Here is a 20,412-nt window from a genome sequence, read left to right as displayed (position 1 = left end):
CTGGGGGACAAGGCTAACTCTCTCTGGTGAGATAGATGATCAGCATCACCAGCTACCACCTTGTTACAGTCCCCATGTCCACAGCTACCATGTGCGGGATGTCCTATGTGTGCACCTTGCCATTCCCAGGTGAAATCCCACCCCAAGGCCCAAACACCCACCATATTCGTGGTCCTTTCTTTTTTCCTTCTCTCATGGACCTTTTTCCATCTGTATATAGTGAGCTTTTATTAAAAGCCGCAGTTTTCTACCAGGAGGGCACACTGTAGTCTTTCTGAAAAGGTCATGAGGTGGATGCATCTGAAATACATTTTTTAAGGGAAGCAGATACTTACACTTCACTCAGCAAGGCGTGGTCACTGGTGTTGGTGGAGAAGTGTTGCTCAAGAATCGCCACGGTGCCCGCGAGAGCCACATGCCCACAGCCGCAGAACAAGGCGACTCCAGAGAAGCAGAGGATGGTGGCCACCAGGGAGGCATAGGGGACTCCTCCCAGACACTTGATGCAACACTCGAAGCAGCCTAGACCCAAAAGAGAGAAAATGCAGCCGTTATGGGCAAGACTACCTTCTGGTCTTCATGAATACCACATATTAGCAGAGAAGGTTCTACTTTTCCCTATCATGCTCTGTGGTAACACTTCAACATCCCAGGGGCCAGTAGGGTAGTAACCAGGGTCTCACATTCTGTGGTGAGGACCCTGAGGCTCCAAGAGGGAATGTAACTTAATCTGCTTAAAGTATGGAAGGGTAGTGATTGGCAGAGCAGTGACCTAACAAATAATCATGGAGTATGTCACAATTCTAGAGCAAGACTGGCAGTCGGGGGACCCCTGGCTAAAGTGATAAGAAGTAACACTCATTCCACTAACAAAGTCAGAAGAGCACAGGAAGCTGCAGCTCCATGAAGAAAAGCAATAGGTTTTCTCCAACCTCCACCTTCTGAGGTTTCAAGTACATCTACTGCCACAGCAGCCAATGACTTTCCCCGAGCCCTTGACCTCCCGGGCAACTGGAAGAGTCTAATACAGTAAGTATGCTGTCTCCAGGTTTGGAAAAATATCAATCTGATCATTTTGGAAAGGTCATGGGTATTTTGATCTCTAATTCAGTGAAGTACAAAGTCACCAAGATCCACTCAAGTGGGTCCACTCAAGTTTCATTTAAGTCAATATCCAAATTACCTCAACTTTTTAATAAAAATGCCAGCCCAGGCAGTACAAGCAGTTCATACACAGTCCTCCTCCTCCTCCTCCCCCTCCCCCCCACCCCAGCTTCCATCTGCCCCCTTCCCTTGATGTTCAGAGTCAGAACCCACAGCTGGTGCGTGAGATTTAAGTAGTTGAGGGGAAAAGGAACAGAAAGGGGTGGGGGGGAAGACAAAATGAGCATCTATGAGGTGGAATGAAGGAGAAAGAACCATAAGTCACTCTTAATCTTGAAAAGATTTGATTTTATTCATTTTTTAAAATAAGCTTTTACTTGGGATGTCCATAAAGACCTCCCCAATGGGCAGAACCAGGTGACATTTTCGGTTCAGAGACATTCTTGCTTCAGTAAAGCAGTGCTGGCCTCAGGATAATGTCAGTACCTCTCCTGACCTCCCATCCCAGTTTATATTATCCAGACCCTTAAGTAAATGGCTCATCGGGGAAATTGAACTTTAACTGCATTATGGTGTTTAAAAGCAATCAAGACCAGTCCATTACTTCAGGGCAAGCACATTAAGCCAGCTAAATTCTTTCCCCCAAATGATCTTCATAGTAGTCAGGGACTGACAACCCAGCATAAAACACCAGAGGTGAACTTTTCCACTTTGATGAGCATCCCACTGAACACTAGCATTTGCTTAAACCTACCACGGAAAGTGACTATGAACCCTCATTACCAGATCTCTCCGTAGTTCATGGGAAAATAAAAAATGTGAGGGCTTCATAAGAAAGCTGTGCTTCTTTGTATTTCAAAAGATGACTAGCTGTTTTCAGGAAGACCAACCTCCCTGAAACGGGCTGATAAACTACATAAAATGGGAATCCAGTGCTTAATAGGGTTCAAGTTCACTAGCAATTCAGTCCCGTAATCTCTCAAACACTTGAGATTTGTGAACAGGGATGTTAGAGCCCAATCTTATTTTCTCATATGACTTTCTGGGGACTGACGTGAGAGGAATGCAACTAGAAGTCCTAATTCTCTGCAGGTTCCCAAACCAAGAGAAACCAAAATCCTTGGCTTTGATGTTGTCCGATTATATAAAGAGAAAGCACACCTGGTTGTGTTGGATCATTCATGCTCTCCTTCCATTCTCAGTCTCTGTGACAATGTTAAGAACAAGACAGCTTTCCTGGCTGACGAAGTTTTATGTCTTGTCCTTATTGAACAGAGATGTGTAGCCTTGGGACTGTGCGGTTCAATATAGTGGCTATATAAATTATTTAAAATTAGATAAAATGAAAAATTCAGGGTGTCAGTTGCACTAACCGCATTTCATATTGCTCAACAGCCACATGTACTAGTGGCTACCATATTGGACAGCGTGGATATGGGACATTTCATCATCACACAACACTGCTTTGGAAGATATATTTTGACTCACCAGGTATTTGATTTTCTATAATGGATTACTTTGAGTTTCATTAATTCAGTACTTTTTGAAGACCTACTGGCACCAAGCACAGTGCTTGGCACTGGGGATACAAATATAATATGAAGTGAGACACTTTTTTTGCCTTCAAGATAAATCAAATACTGCAGGCAGACAAGTAACACAACTATTCTAGTACAGCATGATGAGGCTGAAGATCCAGACCTCCAGAGAGCCAGTAGATGGAGGGTGGAAAGGGAGGGAGCAGAAGGACAGAAGGGAGCATGATTCACACTGGAGAGGGGTCAGGAAAGGCTTTCTATAGAAAGGCCTAGTATGCAGAAGACTTCAACGGTGGACATGGTGACATTAATATGTAACCTGACAAAATGCTTATTCATTTCTGAATATTTTTGGTATATATACTTTTACCAAACCCACATCCTTTCTCATCATTTGGAGTTAGGGTTAGGTGTTATGGTGTAGTGTACTCACTCGCCCGTTAATGACAGAACTCATCCTTCCAAATCCACAGTTGCCACTTCAAACGATCTTTCATCCAAAGGGTTAGAGCATTGAAAAGAAAGAGCACAACTGCTCCCAGGCTCAAAAAGACAAGTGGGGTTAGAAAAATGATGCTGTCCAGTCCTAAATTCAACACTAGATCAAGGTAAAGTTTCCCTCCAATTTATATCCCTCAAGGACTCCATATACTCCATGCTGCGGATGCAGTTTTCTAATAGCAGAGAAAACCAGGGATTCAAGAATTTAGGGGATCACCTTGACAAATTGTACTCTTTCAGCAGATACCAATGCTCTTACATTTGTAGATGATTTTATTTGTGGCTGTAGGAACCCTGGCTCCTTCAGAACCAAAATCACCATATTAGTCATCTTTGTTCCCCTCACACAGATAAAACTCTTACAGATCCTGCCAGCCAATGTGACTAGAAGCTTGTGACATATGGCATGAGGAAAATATATAGGAAGTAATACAGCTGGATGTAGAGCTTATCCTAAAGCTTGGCTGACCAGTTATCATCAGGGTAAAAACTGCATGTGTGGTGGATAGCCAATCATCTATAAATGGATCACTCCCCACTGTACCTTCTGTGTCAGTCTAGAAGCCACCTCTCACCAGTGTTCAAGATATCTTTAAATACGGGGCAGTTTGATTACATAGCACATACTCATCCCAAAGGAACCAAAAGTGCTGCACAAAGTTAGTAAGAAAAAGGTAAATATGTTTTCTAAAGTGGATATCAATGCTATCAGTGCCTTCACATAAACAGCATTTCTAACTTGAAATCCATATAGATGTGTATGTGGCAGAGGCCATGATGGTGACGTGTCCAGGCCTGCTTCATGGCTGTGCGATCTACGTAGTCACACAGGGCCCTGGGCTTGGTTTAATGCTCTGCTATTGCCATCCTGAAATTCTTAATCATTTATGAACAAAGATGCCATCATTTTCATTTTATACCAGGCTGCAAATTATGTCACTGGTCTTGGACATATATATGTGGGAGGGGGTCTTTTCCCCTTCACATGTGCACAGCAGCATTCTGTTTTATTTCCTAACGTTAGATACAAACACAGCCTAGAAAGGTAGACATGGCCTCGTCTACCATGTTGTTCTGAGTGCAAAACCCATCAAACTCTGTATCAAGGAACTAGACATGTCCACAGGAGAACTGATGACTTCCCCTTCACTCTGAAAGGGAGTAGGAGTTACCCCACCGTAGTATCCATCACAGAGTCAATGCTCAAAGCTCTCCTAAACCACAGGTAGGCAAACTATGGCCTATATTTTTGCAAATAAAGTTTTATTGGAACACAGCCACACCCATTCATTTACAAATTGTCTGTGTCTTTTGCCCTACAAGGATAGAGTTGAGCAGCTGTAATAGACTACATGGCTTGACAAGCCGGATATATTTACTTTAATAACTCTTTACAGAAAACATTCGCAGACCCATATCTGGAAGCACTGGCTGGTGCTCAAGAGTGTGGTCCCTGGACCAGCAGCATCAGCATCATGTAGGAACATATTAAAAATGCAAATTTTAGCCTCCCCTCCACCCCAGAACAACTGAATCAGAAACTCTGGGGGTGGACCCAGTAATCTGTGTTTTAAGAGGTCTGTTGTTGGGTGCTTCTCGTGTATGGTCAAATTTGAGAACTACCGTCCTAAAGAATCATGCAAGCTCTTTACTATGTCAGCTCCATCTGTTTTCTTTCACTGCCAGCCAAACCGCACTACAGTAAAAATCTAACTCATAAAACCATTCCCGGCTTCTGGCCAAGATGGAGGAACAGAAACCGGATTTACCCTCCTGTCCGAAATAAACAGTAGGCAAAATATATGAAACGATGAACTTCAAGATATTAGACATCAGGCTACGAAGAACTATCCATGGCTAATGAGTTAATTATTAAATACTCAACAGAACCAAAGAACCAAAGTAAGATGATTTGTGATTCACTAAGACTGTCAGCGTAGGTTCATTTGAAGGCACAGCTCAGCCCTCAAACAAAAGAAAACCTTCCCTGTAACCTGGCTGTTCCCATCATCTCTGGTGTTGGCATCTCTCAGAGGTCTGTGCAGTTGATGTTGTCAGAGAAGCAGAGTCGCGGGTGAGGGTGTCAGCCCTGGCAGGGGTGGGAACAGCCAGGTTACAGGGAAGGTTTGAAGTTTGGAGCTTGTGAGAAATGCGGAATCTTGGACACCACACCAGACCAGCTGAATCAGAATTCGAGTTTTAACAACCCCCCAGCGCGATGTGTGTGCACATGAAAGTTTGAGAAGCCCACTTTTAGCCACTAGTCTCATCTTCCCAGTCTTAGATGTGGCATCCTGAGTTCCCTGTGACATGCCTGCTTTCATGTTAAATGGTGTGTGGTGCTTTCTCCGTAGGACATGGCCCACTAGGTTTGGCCATAACACTCTAGCCACTTGCAAATCAAATGGCAAGTTCCAGGGGCCGCAGTGAAGAAAAACGAAATGTTCCAAGTCGTCCAGCTGTCCTGAAAAGGGTGCAACTAGAGTGCCTTTTTTCTAAGCCAAGCAAGTACTGTTAGCCTTGGAATTTTTTGCCTCAAGGATGCTTTAGTGCAATGCCATGCTGTAGACAGGGCCTGAGTAGACAGGTGTATAGTCACCTGAGAGAGCAGACTTTCAAACACCCCTCCCCCACCGCCCCCACGGGGCTGGGAGTGCCTACAAAGGAGGTGGATCTGTGGGGTTCAGGCTGTCCCCAGTAGTCATAGGCAAGCTGGAGTTTGTAAATGTGGGGGTCGTGCCAAGTACCAGCAGAGCCCCACGCTGTAAAAGTTTATGCTAGCTAAGGAAGACCAGTGCTTTTCTTGGACACTCCTATAAATCCACAGACTGAATTTTCCCAAACTGCAAACCAGCAATGACAACGCTGGTTAACATGAACCAGAAAAAACACGGGAAGATTTTTTTTGGACTGATCTACTCATGCAAAATAATCAATGTCAGGCTTTCTAGCACATTTTACTAGTAATTCTCAATACCTCTCACCAAACCCCTGAAACCTCTGTTGGACTAATATCGTAAGCCTTCACCTCGCTGGGCTCTGGCTAAAAAGAATTTTAGGTTTTGATTCACACAAAAACTCCAGGGTGTATTGGCCTAAGACAGTTTAAATATACACCACATAGTAGGGAGAAAAAAAAATACACATCAATGCTTCTAACTCTCAATGGCTATTTTGTCTCCAAGTAGAACCCTAGAACCTTTTGTGCGGAACAACCGAATAAAACACCTTTTGTCCTCAGGCTTGTGGATGGCCGTTGCCATGGCTGTGAGTTCATAATGGCCAAGTGATTGGCCCAAGTTGTCTGTGATCTTGGCTGCAGATTTAATGCTAGCTCAGAGGGGGGGCCAACAGGAACAAGGACTTGGATTCTTCCCCAGGGAATGAATGTCTCACACACTACCCACAAACACATGTACACCACACACACACAGCCCCCCGGCCCCATCCCCACCCCACGTACCCCTCTACACAAGGCTTTCCTTGCTACATTACTGATTCCTAATGAATCACAAAATTAAAAAGGCACAGGAATCAAGCTTCACAACTTTCAAACAACAGGAAAATGGAGGCAGATAGAATCCTGCTTAAGAGAAGCAGAAGCAAATGTCAGCGACAGAAGCCTCCCAGATTCTGAGCTGGCTAAGTAGCAGTTCTCAACAGGGGGTGATTGTGCCCCTCAGGGGACATGTGGCAATGTCTGGAGATACTTTGAGTTGTCACAGCTGGGGGATTAGATGCTTCCAGCATCTAGTGAGTAGAGGCCAGAGATGCTGCTAAACATCCCATAGTGCACAAGACAATCCCCCACAACAAAAAGTTATCTGTTCCCAGATGTCAATAGTATCAAGGTGGAAAATCCCTGAGATAGCATAAGCAAAAAATGTATACATTGTTTAGACCAGTGGTTCTTAACCAGGGCAATTTGGCCTGCCAGGGACATTTGGCAATGTCTGGAGACATTTTTGGTCACACAACTGAGAGGTTGGTACTGCAATGTGGTAGAGAGAAGCCAGGGAAGCTGCAAAATATCCTACAATGCACAGGACAACCTCCCCCAACAAAGAATGATCACACTCAAAATGTCAATAGTGCCAAGATGAGAAACCCTGCTGTAAGGTTACAATGTACAATTCTGGTCTCAGATATCTGGTGACACTGCCAAGCTCTAAAATTTTAAAGAAATCCTTTAAAAAATTAATTTTTAAAAAAAAATTATAGAACAGAAGTTCTCAATTTTTTCCTGTACATAAGAATCATCTGGGGAGTATCTAAAAATCCTAATGCTTCACCCCACACCAATTACATCAGAATGTCCAGGGGTGGGACTCAGGAATTAGAAAGTTTTGTCTTATTTTTTTTTTTTTTTAAGTTCCCCAGTTGATTCCAGTAAGCACTCAAGTTTGAGAACCAACGTTCTAACGCAGGGGTCAGCAAACTGTGGCCCACAGGCCAAATCCGTCTCTCCGTGTGGCCTGTAGACTCGGAATGATTTTGACATTTCTGGAAAACTCATGAAATACATTTTGTGACATCTGAGAAGTATATGAAATTCAAATTTTTGTGTCAGTAAAGTTTTATTGGCACACAGCCACGCTCATACATTCACATCTGGGCTATGGCTACTTTCAAGCCACACATGCAGTATTGAATAGTTGCCACAGATATTTACCATCAGGCCCTTTACAGGAAAGGCTCATTGTAGACCCCTTGAAGGGCAGTTGTTCTCAGACTTTAACATGCATATCAATCCCCTGGGGATCCTGTTAAAATGCAGATTTTTGTATAGGCAGGTCTGCTTTGGCCACCAGCCCCAGTCTGAGCCAGAAGTGGGTTCTCAAAGATGGTCTGTGCAGCCCTGGGAGACGCTTTCAGGAGGTCTGCAAAGTCAGAACTCTTTTTATAACAGAGTCAAGATGTTATTTACTTTTTTCACCGCGTTGACATTTGCACAGTGAAACTGCTGATGCCTTAGCGCGAATCGGGCGGTGGCAGCACAGTGTACTGAGCGGCAGCACATTCTTCACCACCACGCACTTGCAGGGAAAGAAATAAAAAGCCAGTTTCACTTAAAAAGGTCCTTGATGCAGTAAAAAAATCATTAACTGTATTAAATCTCAACCCCTAAGTATATGTCTTTTGAATATTTTGCGATGAAATGGGAGGAAGGAAAGGCCTTCTGCTGCACACCAACACGCGCCGGTGGAAGAAGAGCTCTTGCATGATTGAGTTATGAGCCATACTAGCACTTTTTTTTTTTTTTTTTTTTTTGTGGAACACCATTTTTTCCTTGGAAGAATGCCTGATGAGCTATAGTTTTTCAGACTTGGGTATTTGGCAGAAATTTTCTCAAAAATGAACCAAGTGAGCAGCCTGTCACTTCAAAGAAAACAACTGATAGTATCTGTTGCCAATCAACTTGGAAAACTTGTACCTGCCATAGTGAGACTGACAGCTTCCCAATCTTAGACTTCTCGATGAAATCAGTGGTGATATTAACAAGTGGGATTTTTTGATATGGTTTAATGAAATGTGTCAATATTTGAAAGATGTGCATAACTCAGAGGACCAATATTTTCTACATGACTAATATGTAATGTTACAAAATCATTCTTGAATATGAGAGCCAATCAAAGTGTGAGACAGAGCAATGAATTTTAACAGAACAGAATATGAAAAGATTGATATAGTTTCAGATTCCACATTACAAGTAGCCTGTAAGAAATCATCACGTACTGAATTTTGGTGTAGTGTCAAGAATTCTATAATTATCTGAGAAGGCCGTTAAAATACTCCTCCCTTCTCCCACTACATACCTGTAATAGATTAAGTTTTCTTCATATACTTCAACCAAGGAAAGATACTCCAAGATGCCTCTGAATGAATGCAGATGTGAGAATCTAGCTGTCTAATATTAAGCCAGATATTAAAGAGATTTGCAAAAATATAAAACAGTACTACTCTTCTCACTAAAGTATTATTTTGTTTTGGAAAATAGTTATCTTTCCTAAACACTATTTAGGTTGACATATAATGGGTTTATTATTTTTAATAAATAAGTTTATTATTAAATGATAAATTTCTCAGTTATAATTTCTAATGTAGAAAACATTTATAGGTATAACCCACAGCAAAAGCTTTCTGGGGTCCTCAATTGTTTTTAAGACTTTTTAACATCCAAGGCCGGGCGCGGTGTCTCCCGCCTGTAATCTTAGCACTCTGGGAGGCTGAGGCAGGCGGATTGTTTGAGCTCAGGAGTTCGAGACCAGCCTGAGCAAGAGCGAGACCCCGTCTCTACTAAAAATAGAAAGAAATTATATGGACAACTAAAAATATATATAGAAAAAATTAGCCGGGCATGGTGGCGCATGCCTGTAGTCCCAGCTACTCGGGAGGCTGAGGCAGGAGGATTGCTTGAGTCCAGGAGTTTGAGGTTGCTGTGAGCTAGGATGATGCCACGGCACTCACTCTAGCCCAGGCAACAGAGTGAGACTCTGCCTGGAAAAAAAAAAAAAAAAAAACGATAACAACAACAACAAAACACCCAAAAGTCTGTGAACCACTAATACAGTGCATTAAGAAGATATCATGAAGTCAATTCACAGGGGACTCCCTATTGAACAGCAAAGTGCAAGATCACTTAAATGATAGGTTGCTTCTCAGTTCTCTCTTGACTTTCTTACAGTCCTAGACATAAAAGTTCAACTATGCAATGCTAAGAATGCAGAACCTATTTCTAATGATAGAAATGGAATTGCTTTTCGGGAGATCCTTTTAAAAGCTCGTCCTAAAATCTATTTAATAAGGGATTTTCATTTTTGTGGCACACCGTGAAAGTCTTAAAATAGATTGGCCTCCGACATTTGCAATATGGCATGAGCAGAAGATAAATGATTATATAAAAGATGCACTTACATGGCTGGGAATAAACAGATTCAAGAAACAGATACTTGTTAGTCTCTGCCTTTGCCTTTTGTGGGAAATGGCTTTGGTTTTCCCACAGGCCACGTGTGTGCTCTTAGCCTGGGGAAGTGGCGGGGCAAGGAATGGAGGGGGTCAATGGGGAGTAGGGGAAGCTCACGCTAAGTCCAGACAACACAGATTTTAAGAGCAGGGAGATCTGGAGAATACACCAGAAATTTGAGAACTGGAACTATCTGTAGTATTGCACTTTCGCAGCACTGAGCTTCCTTGGCCATCTGGAAGCAGACGGCACCTCTGCTTTCCTGGATTCCATTCAATTCAGTGAGTGTCTGTGGAATGGCTGCCACACGTGTGAGGCACCGTGCTGAGGGCCGCAGGTGTGCCCTCCTGGCTTTGATCCTTGGGGTGGGTGAGGGAGCGGTAAGACACAGACACGTAAATATCCCTAAAGTGGAATAAAGAGAGAGGTGACACAGGGACACGGGAAGTGAGGTAGGGGCAGGTCTCCTCAGTCAGCGTGGGTTGCCAAGGAAAGGGTTTACGGATGGTAGGAGGTGGACAGGACTTGAAGAACAGAAGGGTTCCCGTGAATAGCACAAGGGAAGGAGAGCAGGACCAACATGGTACGGGGGATGTGGGGAGATCCGGGGGGTGGCTGAGTTTATCAAGGATGCCAGGGCTGTGACGGGAGAAGCCAGAGAGGCAGGTTTCCCCGTCCACCCACGGGAGGCATCCAAGCCAGCCTGCAGCCTCCACGCTGTCATTTTGTGGGGACAGAGGGAAGGCATGTGAGCAGGCGAGTGATGTGATCCGAGATGTGCTTGCAAGAGATGAACGTGCCACCAGTGCGTAGGCCGGATCGGAGTGGGTGCGAACTCAACTCTTCAGCCGTAGGTGGTAGCAGAAAGGGTCTTTCTGAGTTTTATTCCAGGGGGGCGGGGGCCTTCAATGGAAGCAGGAAGGATAAGAATCGCACAAAGCCATGGAGCTATTAATCAATCAACGTCACACAACATTTTCTAGGGTGAGAGAATTTATGTGAACAAATCTTCATAAGGGCCCTTCTAGAAAATGCAAACTAATCCAGAGAGATGAGTTTGGGTGGGGATTACCAAGGGGCCTCAGGAACCGCAGGGAGTGACGGCCACATCGCCACCCTGCCGTGGTGCTGTTCTCACGAGCACGCTCGTTCGTCAAGACTTACCACATAGACACTTTGAAGAGATGCAGTGTGTGCATGTTGATTATACTTCAAGAAAGTTTTTTGAGAAGACTTGTTTGTTAAAATTGATTTTCACACAAGACACTAGTAGTCTAAAAGGGTTGTGAAGCCATTTGGGAAACTAAGGATTGGTGGTGAAAGGCAGGACCCACCTTGACCTGGTTGGGTGGGCTGGGGGACACATCCTGCGATTGCAGCTGCCTGCACTGGGTGACAGAAGCCCTCCGGCAGCAAGGCAGGGCAGAGGCATCCTCTGCACCGAGGGCTGAGGACCTCTACTAGATAGGCAGCAGAGCACGGGAGGCACGAGTGAGGGAAAGAAAGGTCAGGCCATGATGAGAACATACCTGTTCCTCTAAGCACAGCAACACACTCATAAGCCCCATGTATGTGTCTATGCACATAGGGTGTTCAGAGGACATGCTTATATGTACGCATGCATGTGTGTGGTGTGTGGGGTATATGTTGCATAAATATGTATCTATAGGTTTAAATGTATTTATGTGCTTGTGTCTTTTAAAAGCACATGCTTCTCTTTAGAAAGCACTGATAAATAGATTGTACATAATATTCCAGGCTGATCAAGCTGTCTGTGCCTGCAATAAGCTTAACATCTGGGACACAGCCACTCCATTTGAGTGTCTGCTACTTCACTTAGAGAGCCACTTTCTTGACTCAAAGTGTAGGTCTAGCCCAGGGCTTCTCAACTCTTGGCACTGTTGGCACGGATCATTCTTTGCTGGTGGAGAGGGCCGTCGTTTGCACGGGAGCAGCATCCCTGGCCTCTCCCCACAAGATGCCTGTAGCACATCCTCAGTCATGCACATCCTGAGCATATCCCCTGAAAGGCAAAAACTCCCCTGATTGGGAAATGCTGGTCCAGTGCAGTGGTTCTCAACCTTGGCTTGCACGTGGGATTACCAGGAGACCTTTCAAGAATGCTGATGCCTGGGCCTCAGCCCCAAGATTCTGAAGGACTCAGTCTGGATGTGGCCTCAGGATTTTAAAAAGACCCCCTTCCTCCAGGGGTTCTACTGTGAAGCCCAGGCTCAGAACTTCTTACTGGAGAAAATTCATTCATTCAACAAAGTTAACCCTCTTTATGTGCTTTTTCCTAATTTAGAGTCACATGCAGATAATCCTAAAGACCTCGACTGGCCAGTCCAGTCTTAATTTACTTAAATACTTATTGAGGAGCTGTGCAACTTGCAGAGCGCAAGGTCTTAACCAGCCTGGCCCTGGAGACCAGCCATGTACACAATGGACACTAAAACTGTACAATGTCATATAAAGCCACATGTGTCCCGGGTGCTAAAAATAAAGTGATCATCGTTCAACACTATGAGTGAGTGCCATCATGGTCCCAGGCACTCAGCCAGGCCAAAGCACAGAGTAAGGCACGAGGACTTCTGCTCACAGAGAGCTTAGAGTCTAATGCCTCACGAGGGTCTATTCTAGGACTAGAATATGGCAAAAGCAGTGGGATGTCACTTCCCTGATTAGGTTTCAAAAGGCCATGACTTCTGTCCTGCTAGCATTGTCTCTCTGGCTAACATGCTCTCTTACCTGCTCACTTGCTCTTTCTGATGAAGCCAGCTGCTTTGTCATGAAGTAGCTATGGAGGGCCCACGTGGCAAGGAATCAAGGGAGGTTTCGAGTCAACAGTCCATAAGCAACTGAGGCCCTGAGTCCAATCAGCCCCGAGCAACCAAGTCCTGCTGACAACCACGTCAATGAGTTTGGAAACGGATCCCTCCCCAGTCAGGCCTTCAGATGAGACTGCAGCCTCAGCCAACACTTTCACTGCAACCTCATTAGAGATCCCGAGATGGCCAGTCTGAGCCCAGACTCCCGACCTACAGAACTGAGATAACATAGGGTGGTGTTTTTCTAGTCACTAAATTTGGAAGAATTTGTTATGCAATAATTGATAACTAACATACCACCTCAGCTCTACAATAGAATGTTTTTGCATTTGTTTTTATATACAAAGATTCACTGACAATATAAAAACATCACATTAAGAGGAGTTTGCTTCAAATTTAATAGTACTGTTGGCCAAAGATGTGGGCATTTGGCTAGAAGTGTCTTGATAATAAATACATATACAGGTTGCCTTTGACTTTCAAGTGTATATTGTTTGGAAAGGTATCTTGAACTGAAATCACATTTTACCAAAGACGCAATGAGCAGCTATTTTCTTAACCAAGGTTATGATCCTCTATATATATAGCTGTGGTGGTCAAAATTCAGTGTGCATCTGAATTGCCTGGGGGGCTTATTCAAATGGGCCAAATTCCTGGGACCCATGCCAGAGAAGGTGGGTGAAGCCTGGGAATATGAATGTTTTAAACAGAGACAGAGTCTCGCTATGTTGCCCCGGCTGGACTCAAACTCCTGGGCTCAGGCGATCCTCACACCTTAATCTCCCAAGTGAGTAGCGGGGACTATAGGTGTGTGCCACTGTGCCTGGCTGGAATCTAAATTTTTCTGATTCTGGGCACTGGAGCCTCATACTTTAAAAAAAAAAAAAAAGGAAAGAAAACAAAATCACTTAATACATTGACTGGCACACTAGAAAAAAAATTTTTTTTTCCCTTGGGGCCATGGTGTTTTATTATGAAAATAGAATAAAAACTTCAAAAAAAAAGATCCTTTCTAATTTAATGAAAATTGAAATTTATTGACTTCTATTCATTTAATCCATGTTTCTAGAATTAATCTGTCAATATCAATTGTAAGAAAATAAGCACATCAAGTAAGATTTTCACGACCCAACTGCAGGGTTTTGCTTCACGAGGCCCGGGGCTCAAAACTAGCCTGAGTTGAATACAACTCACATGGCAGTTAATGTGTTAAAGACATGACCCCCAATACTACATTTAATGAAACATAAATGATCTTTTATATATCACAGAAAATAAAACTTGCTAAAGTACACTGAAGAGAACACTAGATGAAAGTAGCTCGTGTCATCCATTTAACAGGACTAGGTTTATTGTAGGAACTCAGAGAAGGACCTGGAAGAGGCCAGAGAGGGTGAGCTTCCAGAAGGAACCAAGAGATCCTCTGAAGAAGGTCTGAGTCTTAGTTAAGAGCCCATGAGCAGGATTCCCCATAGCCCACAGGGAGCAAGGCTTCTGCAGCCTAGAGGGCAGAGGAGGAGGGATGTTTGATGGAAAAGATTTTAGGAAAGTGAGTGACTAACAAAGTTTTTAGGTGTTGCCTAACATAAATAGATAGAATTGCAAAGTGCAAAAAAAAAAAAAAATTGCAGTGTGCTAAAATGCAATACTCTAAGTCAGGGGTTGGCAATTGTTTTCTGTAAAGGGCCAGATAGTAAATATATTTGGTTTTGCAGGGTGTATGGTTGCATCTTCTCAACTCTGCTGTTGGAGCATGAAACCGGCCACAGACAAACGAATGGGCATGGCTGCTTCCAATAAGACTTTATTCACAGAAACACAGTGGGTGGCATGACCAGCCTGATTGATCTAAGTCAAGTCCTCACAGGAATCTCCATTTATTACCCCTGGCAAAATAACACATGAACGTAAACAAGGTTGTTTCAAGACATGGAAAGGCCTGTTTCAATCCCATTATCTCACCTGCCAGCCTGACATTTTATCCCCAGAGTTATTCCTTGTGATGAAAACACAGTTTGTGGAAATTTCCAGATAAAATGCAAGCATGATGATCTTTAGAGAAAACCTCATCCCATCTAAGTGACTGACAACCGGAGCATTCTGCTCAGTACCAAAGCCAGTTTATATAAGATTTTCCTAGACAGGGAAACACTCTGGGTGTGTGTGGCTCATTTGACAGTGAGCCCGGGCACCCAAAAGGACATAGCCTGGGGAGGTGGGAAAGACCCAAGGAGCCAACTTCACCTACTTTAGAGGAACTCTCCAGGTATATTTAAAGGTGGCAAAAGATTTCAAAAAAATATTAATTTTAAAGGACTCTAACTGAAAACATACAATGCAAGGGGCATATTAAAGGCAGCAAGACCAGATGTCACTGCTTCTAGAAGACCGAGAAATACTCAGTCTGGAATAATCCAAGTGGGTGTCCCTAAAAGCAGATGTCGTGCCTGCCAGCAAGCTCTAGATTAGCACTCAATACTGACCGGTCTGCTTTGTCTGCCTACTCTCAGACGGGGAGCAGACCTGAGACAGAAGACACAGGACGTCACTGTTACGTAATCAAGTGCTAATCATACACTAACATAGCAGATAAAAAAATTCAACGTTTGTAAACAATCCAGAACTTCTTTATATGTATATATCATGGTTGACATAGTCGTCTTTGGGAAATAAGCTATAAGACAGTTAAGTGCTATAATATGGCGCATTTTCGTGAAAACCACAGGTGATTTGAAAATGAAATCATTGGTACACAGCAGAAAACAAAATGCGAAGAGCTTTAAAAAACCGCAGGAACTTTACAGCATGAACCGGAGCTACAAGCCGCATACACCCGTGTTCACCATATACCTCCATTTAACCGGAAACACCCTGACTAACTGGAAGCCACAGGACAGACCGACAGCTTCCTGTGGCTCAGGCCATATGAGCCGAGAAAGCTCCTGCAACCAGACTCTGGGAACACAGGGCACCGCCATCACACCCTGCATGCGACCGGCCCAGCGGTTACGGCCGACACCCAACCAGAGACAGCACGTGCAGAAAGTTGAAGGTTTTTTCCCCCCTTTACATACATTTCAAGTGTTCTTGGAAAAGACCTCAAACTTGGTGGCATTATAACCTTAGGTTAGGGAAGAGTGACATTGAAGAAAAATGACAAAAATCCAGTAGCATTTCCCAGGACTCGCATACCCACAGGTGTCCCTTTACAAAGTGGATCCATGAGACAAGTCCCAGCCTCAGCCCTAGCAGGACCCAGGGGACAAACGCTATAGTTCCCAGGGCCCGCTTGAGGTTGCACCTGGGCAGATGCACAGATGGGAACAGTGCCACCTGAGCCCCAGCAGTGCTTGTCCTCTCCTCTCAGTCCTCCACCCTTGTGGCTGCTCAGAGATCTATTCCCAGAAATGCAAATCGCAACACTTGAGCTTCCTGCAAAACACCAACATTCCTCCAGGCTCTCTGCCATAGTCCACATCTGAGGGGGGTGTTCTTCAGACTTCTGGCATTTTCTATGGCCATCTTAACCCAAGCGTCAGAGCAGTTTGGAGTTTGGAGGAGGGAAATTGGTGATTGGTAAAGTACGTGGTTATTCTACTCCTTCCTTGAGAGACTGAACTGTGAATTACACATTTATCAGTCCATGAATGGTCATTCTTGGTCCATTAGTGTGTAGCCTATATTAAGGAACAGCATCTGGCATGTCATTGGATTACATTAAAGAGGGAGATGACAGACATTTGAGAATTTCTCAAGCTCCCATCAACTACTTTGTCCTCTGTCCATCTCCTTGCCACAAAGAAACAAACCTTTCCCACCTTCACTGCCCTTCCCCAACCCCTTACATTGACGAAGAGGTAAGAGAATCAAAGGCCGCTGCCCTTCAAAACCAACAAGGACTCAGCACATTATTGACTCCCCTGGTAACAACGCTTATACGTTCCTCTCTGTAAACAGAGAGGCAAAGAAAAAAGAATGACTACCTTCAGCAATTCTCTGGCTTTTCCAAAGATAAAGATTTTTAGATCTCTTGAGGGTAAATTCACTTCTTCAGTTCCTTCCTGTCTTCTCCCTTTTTGCTCAGACTATGCTCTGAAGCCTGTGTAACACAATCTACGGCAGCCTGGAAATATTCCCTACCCATCAAGCACAATACTCCATCGAATGCGGATTTAGCATGCACTATTCCTAGTTGCACTACTTGCCACATCTCAGACCTTCGTCTCAGGCCTGGGCCCCCAAGGTGGCACTGAGCCCATCCCTGGCCATGCCTCCTTTGATCTCCTGTAGACCTAGAGAAGATGTACATGCTACCTACCCAAAGAAGCTAAACAATGAAAAGAAAAAAGACATATGGTGAAAGAGTTACTACCCCAGTCCTAAAAATGTAATTCTACTGGGAAGTTACAGCAAAAAAAAAAACCACAAAAAACCCCAAAACCCCACATAAAGGTCAAGGTAAAGGACACTGGAACCACCTCAGCCTTCCCAAAGGGGAGAAACTGCCTTCTTCCTGCAGCTTCCTTATTCCCCACCATGGCAGCTGCACGGGTGGGAGAGGGAGAGGCATTTCCCTTTAGCAAAGATTTCTTTGTCAGCCTGTATCAAAACCTCTCTTCTCCCCGTGGAAAGAAGCTGAGAACTCGGGGGTGGGGTGGGGTGGGGGAAGACATGAGCGCCATATGGAATTCTCTATTTTTTCCCTCACACCATCTGGTTGGGGATCTAAGTACAGCATGGGAACTGCATTAAATTAGGAGCCAACAAAAACCTCTAAGCAACTGGGAAGGTGATGACATGGCTGAATTAGGTCCCTTCACTCTATGGCCTGCTTCAGGCACAAATGGTCCCCAAGTTTTGTGCCACGGCAGCATTTTTCTTCTCATGCTTACAATCAATGCACACGGAAGGTTAAAACTATGTATGGGTAGAGACATTTTAGGATCTGGGTTGAAAGATAGTTCTTTAAATCCGGTTCAGTGATTTTGTTTTTTTCTCCCTCTCAGGTGAGGACCTGCCAGTTCGTGGAATCCCCCTTGCAGTATAGTATCCCCAGCAACCTGATACTGTTAGAGTTCCACAGCCTTTTATCACACCCTTTCAGAATTCCAAAAACCTCAAAACTGAGGATTTTTTTTTCTTTCTAACTCTGGCAGCAAGACCTGTTCTGACTTCACTTTCCTGGGTGCCAAAATCTACCCGAATGGACAAGGGGCTCCTTATATCTGACTTGGGCTCTCCAAAAAGATTGACGGGTTGCATTCGCAGGAGCACCCAGACCTTGCTGGTGGTATGGTGCAGTATACGGTGTATGCACTGTTACCTTTCGAAAATCCAAACTCTTTGGAATTCTGGAAGAAATCTGCTTCAGAAAAGAAATGGAAGCATTGTATTTTCTTTCTCAGCTGCCACTTCTGCTTAGATAATTCTGGTGTCTGGTTGTAGAATCAAAAGCACACAAGTCTTTTTTTTTTTTTTTTGAGACAGAGTCCCACTCTGTTGCCCAGCCTAGAGTGTGCCGTGGCACCAGCCTAGCTCACAGCAACCTCAAATTCCTGGGCTCAAGCAATCCTCCTGCCTCAGCCTCCCGAGTAGCTGGGACTACAGGCATGCACCACCATGCCTGGCTAATTTTTTCTATATATATATTTTTAGCTGTCCATATAATTTCTTTCTATTTTTAGTAGAGACGGGGTCTCGGCTCTTGCTCAGGCTGGTCTGGAACTCCTGAGCTCAAGCGATCCTCCTGCCTCGGCCTCCCAGAGTGCTAAGATTACAGGCGTGAGCCACCGTGCCCGGCCCAAAAGCACACAAGTCTTATTCCGATGCTTTTATGGGGAACTGCTTGACAAGTGGAGAAAACTCTTCAAGAGCAATTGATAGAGGTTTTTTTCCCCCTAATAAGATATTAGTTTTACTAATACTCTTTACCACACAGTTTAATAAACTAAAATCCAGGAAAGATTAAATTTTTTCTGGGTTTCCAACTGGCCTGGTGTCATCTAACACTTACTAAAACGAAGACCGTCTCCCTCAAGTAGTACTTTCGGATAACTTGGGGGCTTTCTCGTCATGTCAACAAATACCTTCCCCTGCCCTTGAACTGTGCACATCTAATAGCTTTTGTTGGGGGAGCTTTTTAAAAAAACACCTTTATTGAGATACAATTTATATATCGTAAATTGTATGACCTGTTTTAAGTGTACAATTCAATGGTTTTGAGTAAATTTAGAGTGATCACCACCACAATCTAATTTTAGAACATTTTCATCACCTCATAGAAGCTCCCTTGTGCCCATCTGCAGTCACTCCCACCTCCCGCTCCCACCAGCCTCTGGCAACCACTAATCTGCTTTCTGTCTCTATGGACTTGCCAATTTTGGAAATTTAATATAAAAGGAATCATACAACATTTGGTCTCTTGTGTCTGGCTTTTACTTAGCATAACGTTTTTGAGGTTTGGCTGTGTCGTAGCATACAGCAGTACCTCACTGCTTTTTATTGCTGACCAATATTCCACTGTATGGATGGATCATGTCTAAAGGCAGGTTTTTATCAAGATTCCAGAACCCCCCATAGTCTTTACAGGAGCTGTGGGAATGGATGCCTGATGTCACCTCATGTCCACCCTTTTCTAACCAGCAAGTGATAGCTACACGTCAGATGAAGGAATGCACAACACAAGATGTAGAACTGAATCCAAAGTCAGATTTCATGTTCATCAACGTGACACCACAATTTAGATTTTAAAGGAAAAAGAAAAAGTTTTATTAAAGTAATTATAGATTTTATGACTTTGTAATTTAATGGGTATCTTACATTGTATCTCAGGATTGCTCTTTCTAGAGTTGTACGTGTTACACGTACTCCTGAAAAAGTAAGCCACCATTTGGCAGAAATGATGTTATGGGTTGATGTAAAATGGCAGCGATAATTTAAGCCCATTGTTGTCTTGATCTGACCCACCACAAGCCCTTCACGTCCACGTCTCATGTAGTCTGAATTATAGTTCCACATTGACAGACTCACAGAGCTTGTACTAACTGAGCTGAGCATTAAGACAAGTGCAGACTTTGGGGATGTGTGAGGGTGGATGCTCACGTTGCTCAGCATTCTCCCCTGCCTGGGTCCCCAAATCTCACCCAGGCCCAGCACCTAGGGCTCTGAGGGGCCAGTGTTCCTCACCAGCAAGGATAATGGAAACTGGACCCCATGGACCTACCTGACGGGAATTGGGGACACAGTTACACGATCCTAATTCACAGGCTTTGATTTTTCTTTCTCAAAAACAATGATTGATGTTAGGGCAGGCTGGTGTGAGCAGTGGGGCTGGGAAGACATTTGGGGACACTTGTCGGACTCAGAGCCAAAGCTCCTCGAGGGAGGGCCCTGGCCCCGTTCTTGACCCCCTGCGGGACATGTGGGGGCCCCCACTCCCATCATCAGTTCAGACACTGTAAATTTCATGGTTAACCCA

General features: G+C 44.1%; 1 protein-coding gene across 7 annotated transcripts in view; it reads right to left on the bottom strand.

Annotated features, from left to right (window-relative positions):
- GPM6B (glycoprotein M6B) overlaps positions 1-20,412 on the bottom strand; it is a 149,294-nt gene that overhangs the window by 14,886 nt on the left and 113,996 nt on the right. For all 7 annotated transcript variants that reach the window (XR_006731563.1, XM_045537550.1, XM_045537552.1 and 4 more), the window contains one exon: positions 336-522. Coding sequence is in view for 6 of the 7 variants with exons in the window: in XM_045537550.1 (XP_045393506.1) it covers positions 336-522 (187 nt within the window). In the remaining variant the exon portion in view is untranslated. The remainder of the gene's footprint in view (positions 1-335; positions 523-20,412) is intronic.

Source organism: Lemur catta, chromosome X (assembly GCF_020740605.2).
Source record: "Lemur catta isolate mLemCat1 chromosome X, mLemCat1.pri, whole genome shotgun sequence".
Classification (NCBI taxonomy): domain Eukaryota; kingdom Metazoa; phylum Chordata; class Mammalia; order Primates; family Lemuridae; genus Lemur; species Lemur catta.
Note: the sequence above shows the minus strand (reverse complement) of the source record. Positions and strands in the feature narration are given on the sequence as shown.